A 12,855-nucleotide genomic window follows, 5' to 3' on the forward strand; every position below is an offset into this window, starting at 1 on the left:
CCTGCCAGGACTCCTGCGCCCCAGAGGAACCCTTTAGTGATCTCTCTCTCACCAGAGTTTGTTGTCCTTGCTGCTCTTCCTCTTCATGTAGCTACTTCCCTGCCACTCTCTAGCTGCTCCCTGCAGACTCCCTCCCCTTGTACACGCGCTTCTTAGCAGCCCTTAACCAAGGACATCAGTGCCTCCCTCTTCCTATTTGGGTGTCTGTGCTTATGTGTATGTGGACCCATCCATGGAGACCAAAGGCTGGTGACAGGTATCTCTTTAAATCATTCCTCCTTTATTATTTAAGAATTATTAAGCATAAGTTAAAGGATAGACAATATTGGGCTGCATGTATTTTCATATACATACACTGACGCGCTCTAGTAAGCGTGAGCATGGAAAACATGGCGCCGGCTGACCTTGCCCTTTCCCCTAAAGCCAACCACCAAGGTCTATTCCCATATTTGGATACTTTCTAATGCCAGATTTATTCCTGAGGCTGATCACCAAGGTCCAGCTATCAAAGTATTGAAGTCCAGCCATCAAAAGCCCTCCTTTGACTATCCTAATTCATATACCCAGTCAAGAGTACCCCCATATCCTAGCCCATCCCAATACCAACCTCCCCCTTCTTCCCTCTTAAAAATTATACCTGCAAGGTCATTTTCTGCCTGCGTTAGAAATCAGCCACTTGACTTTTATTTCCCACTTAATAATGGCTCTCTGTGAAAATGGGTGCTTGGTTGGGTACCATTTGTGCCTAATCTGGGGTCCGGGAGGAAGCACACCACTGTGTCTGGTTTTTTTGTGACAAGGTCTCTCACTAAACAGTAGCTCACTGTTAGGCCAGGCTGGTTGCCCGGGATTCAAATCCAGGCCCTCATGCTGTATTTACTAGCTGAGCATCTTACTGCCTCCTCCCCATCTTCTTTAAGGTCTCCTCCCCAACTCTCCACACACTTCTTCCTACAGTCTCTCCTTCCACAAATTCCTGGAAGACATGACCAATGTGTTCTTTTCCAGAACTGTTAGTAAAAGTGTGTTGTTCCTGGGTGAGTGATTTCACTCTCTCTCTCTCTCTCTCTCTCTCTCTCTCTCTCTCTCTCTCTCTCTCTCTCTCTCTCTCTCTCTCTTCGAGATAGGATTTCTCTGTGTAGCCCTGGCTGGAACTCACTGTGTAGACTAGGCTGGCCTTGAACTCAGAAATCTGCCTGCCTCTGCCTCCCAAGTACTGGGATTAAAGGCGTGCGCCACCACCGCCCGGCGTGATTTCTGTCTCATCAGAGAAACCCTTTCTGCATGCTTCATACACGCAGGTATGGAACAGGTGTGGAAAAGGCACTCAAGAGGTACAACCTCTATCAGGAGCCAACCAGACACTAAACCAACCAATTACAGTCAACACTGTGAACACTGTGTAGAGTGGGGCAGTATTTTATAATGGCTATTCCTGATTGTCAACTTGACTATATCTAGAATGAACGACAATCCAGAATTAGAGTGCTCACCTGTAATCCAGATCTTGAGGCTGGAAGACACAAGTTTCTGACTTGGATCTTGACATGGAGATCTTGAGGGATAGTGGCTATGAAAAGCTTAGGCCCAGGCAAGATAGTACATGCTTTTAATCCCAGGAGACTAAGGCCAGGGATCTCTGAGTTCAAGGTCAGTCTGGGACAAAACAAGTCCCAGATCCAAGCATGGTGGCACACACCTTTAATTTGGGCCACACCTTCTGCTGGAGACCTTCATAAGGACATTGGAAGAAGGAAGATTCTGTCTTTGCCTGCTTGCACTTACTTGTCAGCACATCTGTTGGAACCTACTTCTACAGAAGACCAGCTGAAACAACTAGCCTCGTGGGACTGAGCAACTACTAGATCCTTGGACTTCCCATTCCCAGCTGATCAATGTTGGGGAGTTGGGCTACAGACTGTAAGTCATAATAAGTTCCCTCAATTTAGACAGTCATTCTCTGTGACTCTAGAGAACCCTGACTAATACAATAATTAAGCAAATAAATATGATGAGGTACGTTTTCATTGTGACATCCAACAGACATATTTTATACCTTATTAGCTCTTAATTAGGACTGGCTATAGTTTGAGTGGTTAGCCACATATGGCTACTGGCTTACTATCCAACAGCATGGATTTAGATATAACTAGTCTGGTATGTGGACCAGCAACATCAAGGTCACCATCAAGGGGTCCGGGGGAGCATTTCAACAGTGAGGTGCTTGAGTATCATGTGCAAGGCCCTAGTCCTAGGGTCCTATTACTGGGGGAAAAAATATTAAATCAGTATAACTTTGGTCAGGATAGACTCTCCTGACCTGTATTGAGACCCCAGTGATCTGGGTGTTAGAGAGACACTGGCCCACATAATGGGCCAATAGCTTCCAGTGTACCAGAACTCAGGTAGGATGGGGACAAATACTGTATTCATAGCCACGCATACTGCATATCCCCAAGAGACAGCTGGTGAAAACAGGGAGATCAAGAGGCTTTGAAAATAGAAGGATTTCTGCTTTGCAGTTAGCTTTTGTGAACCTTGGTCCCAGCTAGCGGAAGCCAGTCTGTGGGCCCCTGTGCTGAGATTACACAAAGATTCCCCAGCATGCTAATTACCTTGTGGGAAGCAGAAGTAAGGAGAACAAACAAACAAAAAAAAAGATGTCAACAATGGTACTGGGATTTAAAGTGGCATTCTTTAATATATGCTATAAAATTCGGAAAGCAATCTGTACTTAACACTGGGAACTCCTGACGTGTTCAAAATCCAGAATGCTTAGGAAATGCTTAGATTTGCACTTGGGGAAAGGAAACTATCTCTGGCTCCCTTCCCTCGGGCAGAAGGGGCACAGATCAGAGGCTCAGAAACTTATCTGTGCTTCTATGTCTGATCTTCAGATCGCCTCGGAATCCCAGGGCCCGATAGCTCAGCTGGACTTTCTCCTTTCTCCTAGGAAATGGTAGAGAGAAGTGTGCCTTCTGTATCAGTCCCAAGTTTAGTAAATGTATCTTCATCATCTTTCAAGGCAGTTTTAAACTCCTAGAAATAAAAATGGTAGTGAACTTAAGTAAGTTTTTAATAGGGCAAGGGAGGAATGAGGGCTCAATATAGTCTCATCTCTCAGGCCCTGTTGTGTCACCAAGAGAAAAAGGATAGTTGAGTGAGAATCAATCTCCCCCTCCTTTCTCTTTCTCTCTCTTTCTCTCTCTCTCTCTCTCTCTCTCTCTCTCCTTCCCTCTCAGAGGAAGAGAGGAAAAATTTTCTTGGATTGGATCATGCCATAAGATGGCAAAACTCAAAAGAATCTGTAGGGTTGGGTGGTCAGGCAGCAGGGAGGAGATCCTGGGAAGTCAATGGTAGGTGGAAATCTAGTGGCAGAATCCCCCCCTTGTTGAGAGAGATCAGTTCTTTATCTCAAGTAGATGTTTGGCTTAGATTAGACTTGTCCACACACTTGAGAGTGGTGGTCTCTTCATTCAAAGTCAGTCAATTCAAGTGGTAATCTCATCCCCCAACATCCACACAGAAGCAAGCTGAGTCACATCTGCTCACACATCTGCCCCTGGCAGGCCTGTTAACATCATCTGGGGGAAGATGGCACTGGCTTCAACTGAGGAAGAGACATCTGCATCCTTGTAAGCAGGTTGCAGTGTTTGATTTTGAACTTCTAGGTTGGGGATAGAGTGTCTGTCTCTGATGAGCATGTCTCTAAACATCTGTCAGCATTGATACCCTCAATTTCCCTAGAGGTTTCTGGCCATTTTTGTCTCAGAAGCCCTAAGGTCTGGGTGGATAAGTGATGATTGTCATTTAAATCAGGACACGTGCCCTAAAAACCCACCTTTCTGAGTGTCTGCTGAGTACCATCGCACTGAGCTTCAGATACAAGAATGTGTAACCACCAAGGACTCAATAGACCCATCCTTCTCTAAGGCCCCGTGAGAGTCAGTTTGACTCAGGATAGCTCTGAGTTGGATAACATATCTTCCACTTGTATCTACTCCTTGCCTTCTGCATTCTCACATATATCCTTTCTAAGCCAGGTATTAAGAAAATAAAAACTCAAAAAACAAGTCCAGTGCTAGTCAGCTTTCTGTTCCTGTGACTTGACGCCTGAGAGAAACAGGCTGAAGGAGAAAAGGCTTGTTTGGCAGGTGGTTTGACTCTACATTGTTCCTGGACCTGCAGTAGTTACATCAGAAGGTGCTCACCTCTTTGTGGTCAGGAAACAAAAAAGAGAAGACAAAAGGAACTGGCACAAAACACTTCTTTGAATGGCCTACTCCTAGTAACCTACACACTCCAACTAGACTCCACACCAACAAGTTTCTCCCACTTTCAGGCAATATCTTAAACTTCTAAGGAATAAGAAGAGCTAATCTGAATAAGAGGTCAGGACCCTTACAATCCAATCACCTCCTCAAAGCTCTTGGCCCTCCAAGAAGATCAGAAAACAAAAGAAAAGTAGACAATTTTTATAGAGTCAATTCAAGGAACCCTGTAGGCTGAGAGCTGAGGACAACATCCACAAAATCACCCAGAGGATGGACTACACAGCACAGGATGCTCGCAGGCAGTTGGTCTTATCTCGGGGATCACTCAAGGGTTCTGCTGTTTTCTGGCTGAATGAGCTTGGGTAGATTACTTTGTCTTTGCTGATCCCACATCAGTCTTCAGAAGAGAACTACTTGATTTCTGATGCTAATGTGGAGATTTAAATGTCTTTGTTTGTAAAACAATCACATGCAGCTCTCAGCCCAGAGAAAGGAGGAAGTCCCATCAAACTTCTCCACACCCTAGATCTTTAGAATCAGGTAGGTTGATAACTTGCTTGTCATTGAGGCATACTGGGACATCCTAAGAGTCTGCTATATCTGCATCCAAGCAAGAGTTGCTAAGATTACATTTGCAAATTTAGAGAAGGCTAGATTATCCCAAACTCAAAATCCCTGAGAGTAGAGGTTTCAGGTTTTCTTTTTTAGGGTTGTAGAATAATTATATACAAATAATGACCTATTGTGAGGGTAGAGCCTGAGATGGTTTGAATGAAATATGTTCCTCATAGGCTCAATTATTTGAATGTTTGGTTCTTAGTTGGTGACTCTGGAGAGGTTTTGGGGACGTGCAGCCTTGACTGAGGAAGTGGGTCACTGGGGTAGGCTTTGAGAACTTTTGTTGTTGTTTACTTATTGATTAATTCACTTTATAACCAATATCGACCCTTCTTCTCCTCCCAGTACTCCCTCACACAAGTCGTCCATTCATTCTTGAAAGAGAAGGGGAACCCCCTCTGGGTGTCACCTTTGCCTCTAACACTCAAAACCCCACCTCCTACCCCACCCCCAGTACACATCAAGTCCCTTCAGACAAGATGCATCCTCCCCCACTGAGGTCAGACAAAGCAGTCCATTTAGGAGCACAGGATCCATAGGCAGGCAGGCTGGTAGGCGGGCAACAGACTAAGAGACAGCCTCTACTGTTGTTGGGGGACCAGCATGAAGGCCAAGACCATCTGCTACATATGTGCAGAGGGCCTAAGTCAAGTCAGTGGTCACACTCTGATTGGTGATTCAGTCTCTGGGAGCCCTTAAGGGTCCATGTTAGTTGACTCTTAGTCTTCCTGTAGAGTCCCTATCCTTTTCAGGTCTCTCGGTTCTTCCTTCCCCCAACTTCCCCCAAGCTCCATCTAATGTTTGGCTGTGGGTCTCTTCATCTCTTTCATCTCTTTTTGGCTGCTAGGTAGATCCTCTCAGAGGACAATTATGCCAGGTTCCTCTCTGCAAGCATAACTGAGTATCATTAATAGCGTCAGGGATTGGCTCTTACCCATGGCATGGGTCTCAATTGGAGACAGTCATTGGTTGGGCATTCCTTCAGTCTCTGCTCTATCTTTGTCACTGCATATCTTGTAGACAGGACACATTTTGGGTCAAAGGTTTTGTGGGTGAGTTGCTGTCCTTCTCCCTCCACTGAGAGTCTTGTCTAGCTACAGGAAGTGGCCACTTTAGGATCCATATTCCTCATTGCTAGGACTTTCAGTCCCCATAGACCTTCTGGAGCCTCTCCCCATCCCAGGTCTCTGGTTAGTCCTAGAGATTGTGTCTCCCCCCCCTCCCCCCCTCCCTTCTCCCTCTCCTTTGCTCCACTTCCTGTTTGCTCATTTGTGTATTTTTGTGAGCTCTCCCCTTTCTGTTCCTGCTAAGCCTGTGGCTTGCTTCCATGCCTCTCTGTTCACCACGATGGACTTTTATCCCTTTGGAACTATAAACCCAAATGAACTCCACTCTTCTGTAAGTTCCCTTCGTCATGCTGTTTGATCATAGCAGAACCAAGAGGGCTACATTTCTTTCTTTACTGTGTGTGTATATACACATGTTCACATATGGGTATACTCATCCCTGAGGGATGTGTGGAGGTCAGGAGTGAACATTTGGGTTATTATTATTTTTAAAATATGTGTATGGGTGGTGTGTGTGTATGTGTGTGTGTGTCTGTCTGTCTGTCTGTCTGTATGGCATGCCTGGGACCCATGAAGCCCAGAGTAGGGCAGTGGATTCCCCTGGGACTGAAGTTAGGATGGTTGTAAGCCACACTGTGGGTCCTGGGAATCAAATCCAGGTTCTCAGGAAGAGCAGCCAGAGTTCTTCTTTGGTCTCTGGGATGTCATCTTAAATCCTTTCTCTACCTCACTTTTTGGGGTAGGGTCTCTCACTATCTCTCCAGCTCGCTGCTTCAGTTAGACACACTAGGAAGTAAGCTCTGGATGGGCCAGTGTTCCTCCTTCAGCACTGCGGTTAGGAGCAAGCTTACACAGTAAGTGCTTTCACCCACTGGGCCATTTCTTCAGCTCTCAATTATGATTCTTTTGGTTTTTTCGAGACAGGGTTTCTCTGTATAGCTCTGGCTGTCCTGGAACTCACTTTGTAGACCAGGCTGGCCTCGAACTCAGAAATCCGCCTGCCTCTGCCTCCCGAGTGCTGGGATTAAAGGCGTGCGCCACCACGCCCGGCTCAATTATGATTCTTAATTTTTCCTTTTAAAGAATATGTGTGTGTCTTTGTGGGAGTATGCGCACGTGAGTAAAGGTGGTCTTGGAGGTCAGAAGAAGGTACCTCAGCATCTGGAACTGCCGCTAAATTTGGTCATGAGCTACCATGTGCAGGTGCTAGGGACAGAACTCAGGCCCTCTGCAAGAACAGCAAGTGCTCTGTAGCAACTGAGCCATTGCTTCAGTTCCCTCATCTATGTTTTATGTAAACCTTATACATATAACCTTAAAGATTTATTTATTTTATGTATATGAGTACACTGTTGCTATCTTCAGACACACCAGAAGAGGGAATCAGATTCCATTACAGATGCTTGTGAGCCAACATGTGGTTGCTAGGAATTGAACTCAGGACCTCTGGAAGAGCAGTTGGTGAGTGCTTTTAACCGCCGAGCCATCTCTATTTTTAACATACCTGCATTTAGAGATTTCCATTGATAACATGATATTGGTGCTCAAAATGCGTTGAATTTGGGAGCATTTTGCATTTCCAGATTGAGAATGTTCAACACCTGTTTAGACCTGAAGTCTTGGGATGGTTAGCAATGTCACACAGCACCTGTTTCCCTTCTCGTACCCTACCTCAGTAAGATCACCTGCAGCTCCGAGCCTGACCTTGGCAGTGACTTCTAAAGTTGAAACTCGGTGGTTTGGCTTGTTGCGGGGCACAGGGAAATGTGGACAGCGTCTAGTGTGGCAACACATCGTCTCATTAGAAGCCATCAATTCACGTATGAACTGGCTCATACGTTAGGCATTATCAAGACCGTTGGGCCTACCAGAATGCTCTTCTGACAAAGAGCAGCAGATATTTGTGACATCACAAGGCAGTGGCAGTCCACGGGGCAGGAGCAAAGACAGCTTCAGAGAAAGGGTCTGGGGACACTTCTAAGTGAAGACAAGGGGACTGGGCCTCACCTGTCCAGCCAATCACCTCTGTGCGGCCAGTGGAGGTCAGGCTTGAGTTTTGAAGAGATATCTGGGCCAAGTCCCCATATCAAACATGGTTTGGGCTTATGCCGTCTTTATCTCTGGGCCTCTAATTGATCTCAAAAGATACACAAACAATACAGATGGAGCTGTCAGGCTCTCTGTCTTATGACAAAAGATGGCTTTGTGGTCTCTTGAGTAAAACATGCCCCTGCCCCCCATCTGTAGATCTATATACCTGTGAGGGAGTAAGGGTGTGGTCATATAGAGCCACAGCAGGTCTCCACTCTCAGTCACAAGGCTCCACTTCCTTCTATCTAGTTCATCTTGTCAGATAGCCTAGAGGGCCTCTGAAATCCTGGTAGAGTGGTTATCTTCAACATCCAAGTGGCTTCAGATGAGAAAGCAGCCGTGGCAGGTTCCAGAATGGTGTCATCCAGCAAAAATGGAGTAAATAAATCATCTTAGGCGCTCTCCTAGTCACATTTGAACTAAAAGATGAGTGAAATTAATTTTAATGACATGCTATGAAACCTAGCATATCCAAAAACATAAGCAACACAGATATAATATCCTTTATATGTTTCACAAGTTTTCAAAATCCAATGTGTGTGCTAGACTTGATGTGTCTTGGTTCCAACCAATCACATTTCAGGTGTTCAGAGTCACATGTAAATGGCCACCATTCTACACTACAAATGTTTGCTCCTTATAAGTAGTAGTGAAGATACACACTCCTGCCTCTAGGGCTACAACTTACTCCTAATGACAGAGTGCAAGACCTGACGACTAATTCAGTCTCAGCAGTTAAAAACAGAACTTCACTTCCCAGAGTTCTTGAGTCTGAGGAGACAGATTAAGAAGGCCTCTGGTGAGGGCCTGGCCTCTGCTTCCAAGATGCACTGTTACCGTGTAACTGGGAAGAAATGAACACTACATATACACAGGGCAGAGAGGACACAATAATTCCCTTCCCATAAGTGTCTATCCCTTAATACTATCACACTGAGGACTGAAGTTCAACATGCGAGTGGACCTTCGTGGCCTCTTTCTCCAGGGGCTCCTCCTAGCCCTGGTCTAGGCTGTCGAGGGTTGTGAAGTATTTCCCAGGCGTACTCCTGGGACTTCATCTCCTACTTCCTCCTTTCTATTCCCCAGAGCCTTCCCTACTTGCTGATTGAATACCTTACTTGGGGATTTAACCTTGCCAAATTCCCTTTCCCTAACTTAATCTGGGAATCTATCTTGACCTTCAGGGTTATTGAAGACCTCCCCATTCTGCCACCAAGCACCTGACTTAACCTCTTGAACATGTCCTGTATCAGTATGTTTTCTGTCTCTGATCTTGGCCACAATTAGCTTTGTTCTTCAGCTCTAACACACAGCACAAGGATCTGGTAGAAACTCTATGCTCCTTACAGTAGGAACAAAGTCACAGACCAGCATAAGTGCACTACGCGGCTCAAGGGCAGTAAAGAGGCTTTACTCTTTCTCTGGGACAAAAACTAAACAGCAAGGCCTTACTGGGTATCTGATTGTGTTCATGGCCCTTTGCTGACTGACTGATCCCATACATTTAAAACTTAAGGGCTAAGTTTTAGAAAGTATTTTTACATCATGACTCCAAATTAGTAATTGAAATCACCTCCCTTGGCACAAAAGCATCCTGGAGTAGCGAGTGGAAAAACCTACCTGGAACCTGACTTCTTTGAGTATCGCTACTCAAACTGCTGCCTAATTTAAAAAGCCTCCGGATCTTTAGCATATGTTAACGGTCTGGTAATTACTATGCATATGTTAATGACATGGAAATTATTCAATGCTTCGGGTTTGATTGATGAGTAATTTTGTTCAGTTTTCCCAATTTTTCAGCCTGGATGACAGACTTTTAGTTAACCGAATTACTATAACTTATTAGTCTGAAACTATAATAATCATCTGATTAAATGAGTTACATTTCTTTCTCACATTGCCGGCATCAGGCTTTGTGAATCACAATTTACAGGTTGTCAACACCTTTAGACAGAGGCTCCTCCAGCCGAAAGCAAACACAACTTTCCCAAAGCCTTCGGTCAATAGAGAACCTCGCTCTACTATACTCCAATCTCTTCCACAAGCATCTTTTCATCTTTTTCGGAGCAAGGAAGGGGATTTGCTGTTTACAAATGTACACAGCAAATGTGGCTGGACAGACAAGCATCAGACCTAATACCTAGAACTCAAACCGTAAATGGGAACCCCGGTATACACACATCCAGTGAATATTCAGGGACATAGATAACCTACAAAAGTGCTCTGGGAAATTCTTTTCTGGGTTCCATGGAAAATGCACACAGCCTAACTCCTCCACTAGCCTGATCCTGCTAATCCTCAAAGATCTAAGGACCAAATGGTGCAACCTGGACACTCGTGTGCAGACATTCAGGTGTGGGTGCTGTGTATTTGGGTGTGTAGACAGAATGGAGCTAAAGAAAAACCTTTTCCAACACCAACTCAAGGGAGATCATGTTGAATTGACAGAGCTAGTCAGCGAAGGTGATGATGGTTGGACACCTTCTGATCCTAGATCAACATCAATGGTGAAAGAATGTCTGGGGCCTAAAGCAAACGCCTCCCATCATTAAGGGCATCTGAACCTGCCACGGAGCTGATAATGTTTTATTCCACTTCAATTACTTCACATTTTGGTCTTCCTCTCTGAGGGGGTAGGGAGGTATAAAAAGCTCTATTGCTTTAGGATTCCTTAACGCAACTTCATCACAGTTCATCTGGGCTTTTCCACTCCTTTGAATTCCAGGGTCATTCTTCTGTACCTTCCCTGATATTTTTCTGGCAAGGCGCTGGCAGGCTTGCTCAGCTTCCCACTTCTCTTCACCGGTGACATGCCCCGACCAGTAGTGACCCCTCTGATGGACAAAGTTCGGGGAATCGGGAGAGCTGGCGTGGGCCCTTCCATGCTCCGCAAGCGCCGTTCATTCTGGCTGTTCAACCCGAGCTCTGGCTCCTTCCCGCCGGCGCTTGCTGTTCCAGGCTCGCGCTCCTTGGCTCGCCGAGGGCCCTGCGCCACTGAGGGCCGGGGGCGGCCCAGCACCGGGGGGCGGATGGACTGCGGGCTCCAAAACATCGCACCGGGGGAGGTGGCCGCGGGAGAAGCGGGGACCGCGTTGGGAGGAGGTCGGTGCCTGGGCTGCGGGGCTTGTGGGGCGTTCGGAGGGCCCGGCCACGCCCAGCTCTGCGGGACGGCGCCCACGCTGCCCTTCAACACGGGCCCCCAGTGGCTGCTCTCACAGAGCCAGGCGTCGTCCTCCGAGTAGCTCTCCGGAGTGCCGCCTTCGGGATCGGAGTCGGGTTCCTGAGAACAGGTTGGGGATGGCGGAGGAGTGACCGGGGCACGGAAGTAGGGGAACAAGAGCACGGCGCGCAGCCGCCGCGCGGGAGAGCAGTAGGGCAGCCGGAGGGGCAGCGACATCTGCGGGCCGGGCCAAGCGGGGCTGCGGGGAGGCCGGCCCTGTGCACGCTCACGTCCCGCGCGGCGCAGCCACAGCCATGGAGGGACCGGGCTTCGAGTCGTCTCCGGCCTGGGGAAAGTTGGACAGACACTCCACCTGGAGTCAAAAGGCGGAATGGAGACCCCGCGAGGCTGAGGTCCGCACCAGGGGGCGGGGGAGGGTCAGAAGAACCAGTTTCAGCCGGAGCGACCAGAGCAAGCCATTGACACTTCAGTCCCAGGAAGGGTTAACCGCGTCCTGCTGCCTAGGTTTACATGTAAATAGAGAGCCGCTGCTCCAAGCGGGCCCGGGCTAGCACTTTTAAGTTTTTGATTGGTTGCCAATGACATCACCACCCGCGCGTTCTAACACACCAAACCCACAAGCGGGTCCGAGCGGGCCTCCCTCCCAAGGCGAGGCCTCGCCCCTTTCTCCGCCCTCCTCGGCTTCTTATTGGTCAGAGACCACTGTGATGTAGCGGGCGGCAGCCTCTGGGTCCTCATTGGCGTATCGCGCCGTCGCTCGGAGGCAGCCCCGCCCCCTCCAAAGCTTACATTTACGCTGTAGCAAAAGAGAAAGTAACTCTGTGTTGCTGCTGGGGATCAATGAAGCTGAGTGAATGGGGGCGCACTGCGCGAGCGCATAGCTGGAGCGGGCGCCAGATGGTAGAGGGCTACGCTTATTGATGAAGTAAGTGGAAGACATCACGGGTCACTCAGAGCCGGAGGGTGGAGGGTTCCGTGTGTGTGTGTGTGTGTGTGTGTGTGTGTGTGTGTGTGTGTGTGTGTGTGAGAGAGAGAGAGAGAGAGAGACAGAGACAGAGACAGAGACAGTGTCAGAGAGACAGAGACAGACCTACATCAGGTAAGGAAGATCCTAAGGTTTAGTCTTTTGGCTCTGCTTGCCCTGGGATGAAGAGGGGAAATGAGTTTTGGTTTGGTTAAGATGCTTTATGGCAGTTTTCAAAGCCCAAGGCTTTGCTCATGATGCTCAGTGGTGGCACGGAATAGGGATGCTATGTGCCCCAGGAGTGGGGAAGGAGCATTCTTTAAGCACTTGGTTTTTCTTCAGTCCCTGTTAGTGGTGGAAGGAAGATTAGCGAGAAAGGGGGTAGGGGGTTGGTGCTATTTTTGTGGGAGGTTTCCCGGGCTAGACTGGCTTTGGAGCTATCTGCTGCAAGGATGCAGATCTCAGTGCGCTCTGTGCCCGTGTGTGAGCAGCAGCACAGTGAAGAGGTACCGGTCCCAGCCTGTGTCTCTGGAAAGTCGTTCCCGGGTCCTCCTCCTAGGGAATGGGCTACTGATCCTGGATGTCCCCTTACCAGGTAGCAAAATAGCAAAGACTTTGACTGCATTCATGGTCCAGCTGGGACACAGTTAACAGTTTCTG

The 12,855-nt window shown here is 47.6% G+C and overlaps 2 protein-coding genes across 2 annotated transcripts in view; one reads left to right on the forward strand and one right to left on the reverse strand.

Moving 5' to 3' along the window:
- Nucleotides 1-10,550: 10,550 nt before the first annotated feature.
- LOC110302015 (uncharacterized) lies at nucleotides 10,551-11,860 on the reverse strand. Its single transcript, XM_021172767.2, has one exon. The coding sequence runs from the start codon at nucleotides 11,445-11,447 to the stop codon at nucleotides 10,743-10,745; it is 705 nt and encodes a 234-aa protein (XP_021028426.1). The 5' UTR covers nucleotides 11,448-11,860; the 3' UTR covers nucleotides 10,551-10,742.
- Nucleotides 11,861-12,032: 172 nt separating this feature from the next.
- Dusp10 (dual specificity phosphatase 10) overlaps nucleotides 12,033-12,855 on the forward strand; it is a 40,637-nt gene continuing 39,814 nt past the window's right edge. Inside the window, exon 1 of the mRNA XM_021172748.3 lies at nucleotides 12,033-12,156. The gene's annotated coding sequence lies outside the window, so the exon portion shown is untranslated. The remainder of the gene's footprint in view (nucleotides 12,157-12,855) is intronic.

The sequence above is a fragment of the Mus caroli genome, unplaced genomic scaffold, assembly GCF_978045245.1.
Source record: "Mus caroli unplaced genomic scaffold, Mus_caroli_1 scaffold_1, whole genome shotgun sequence".
Lineage (NCBI taxonomy): Eukaryota > Metazoa > Chordata > Mammalia > Rodentia > Muridae > Mus > Mus caroli.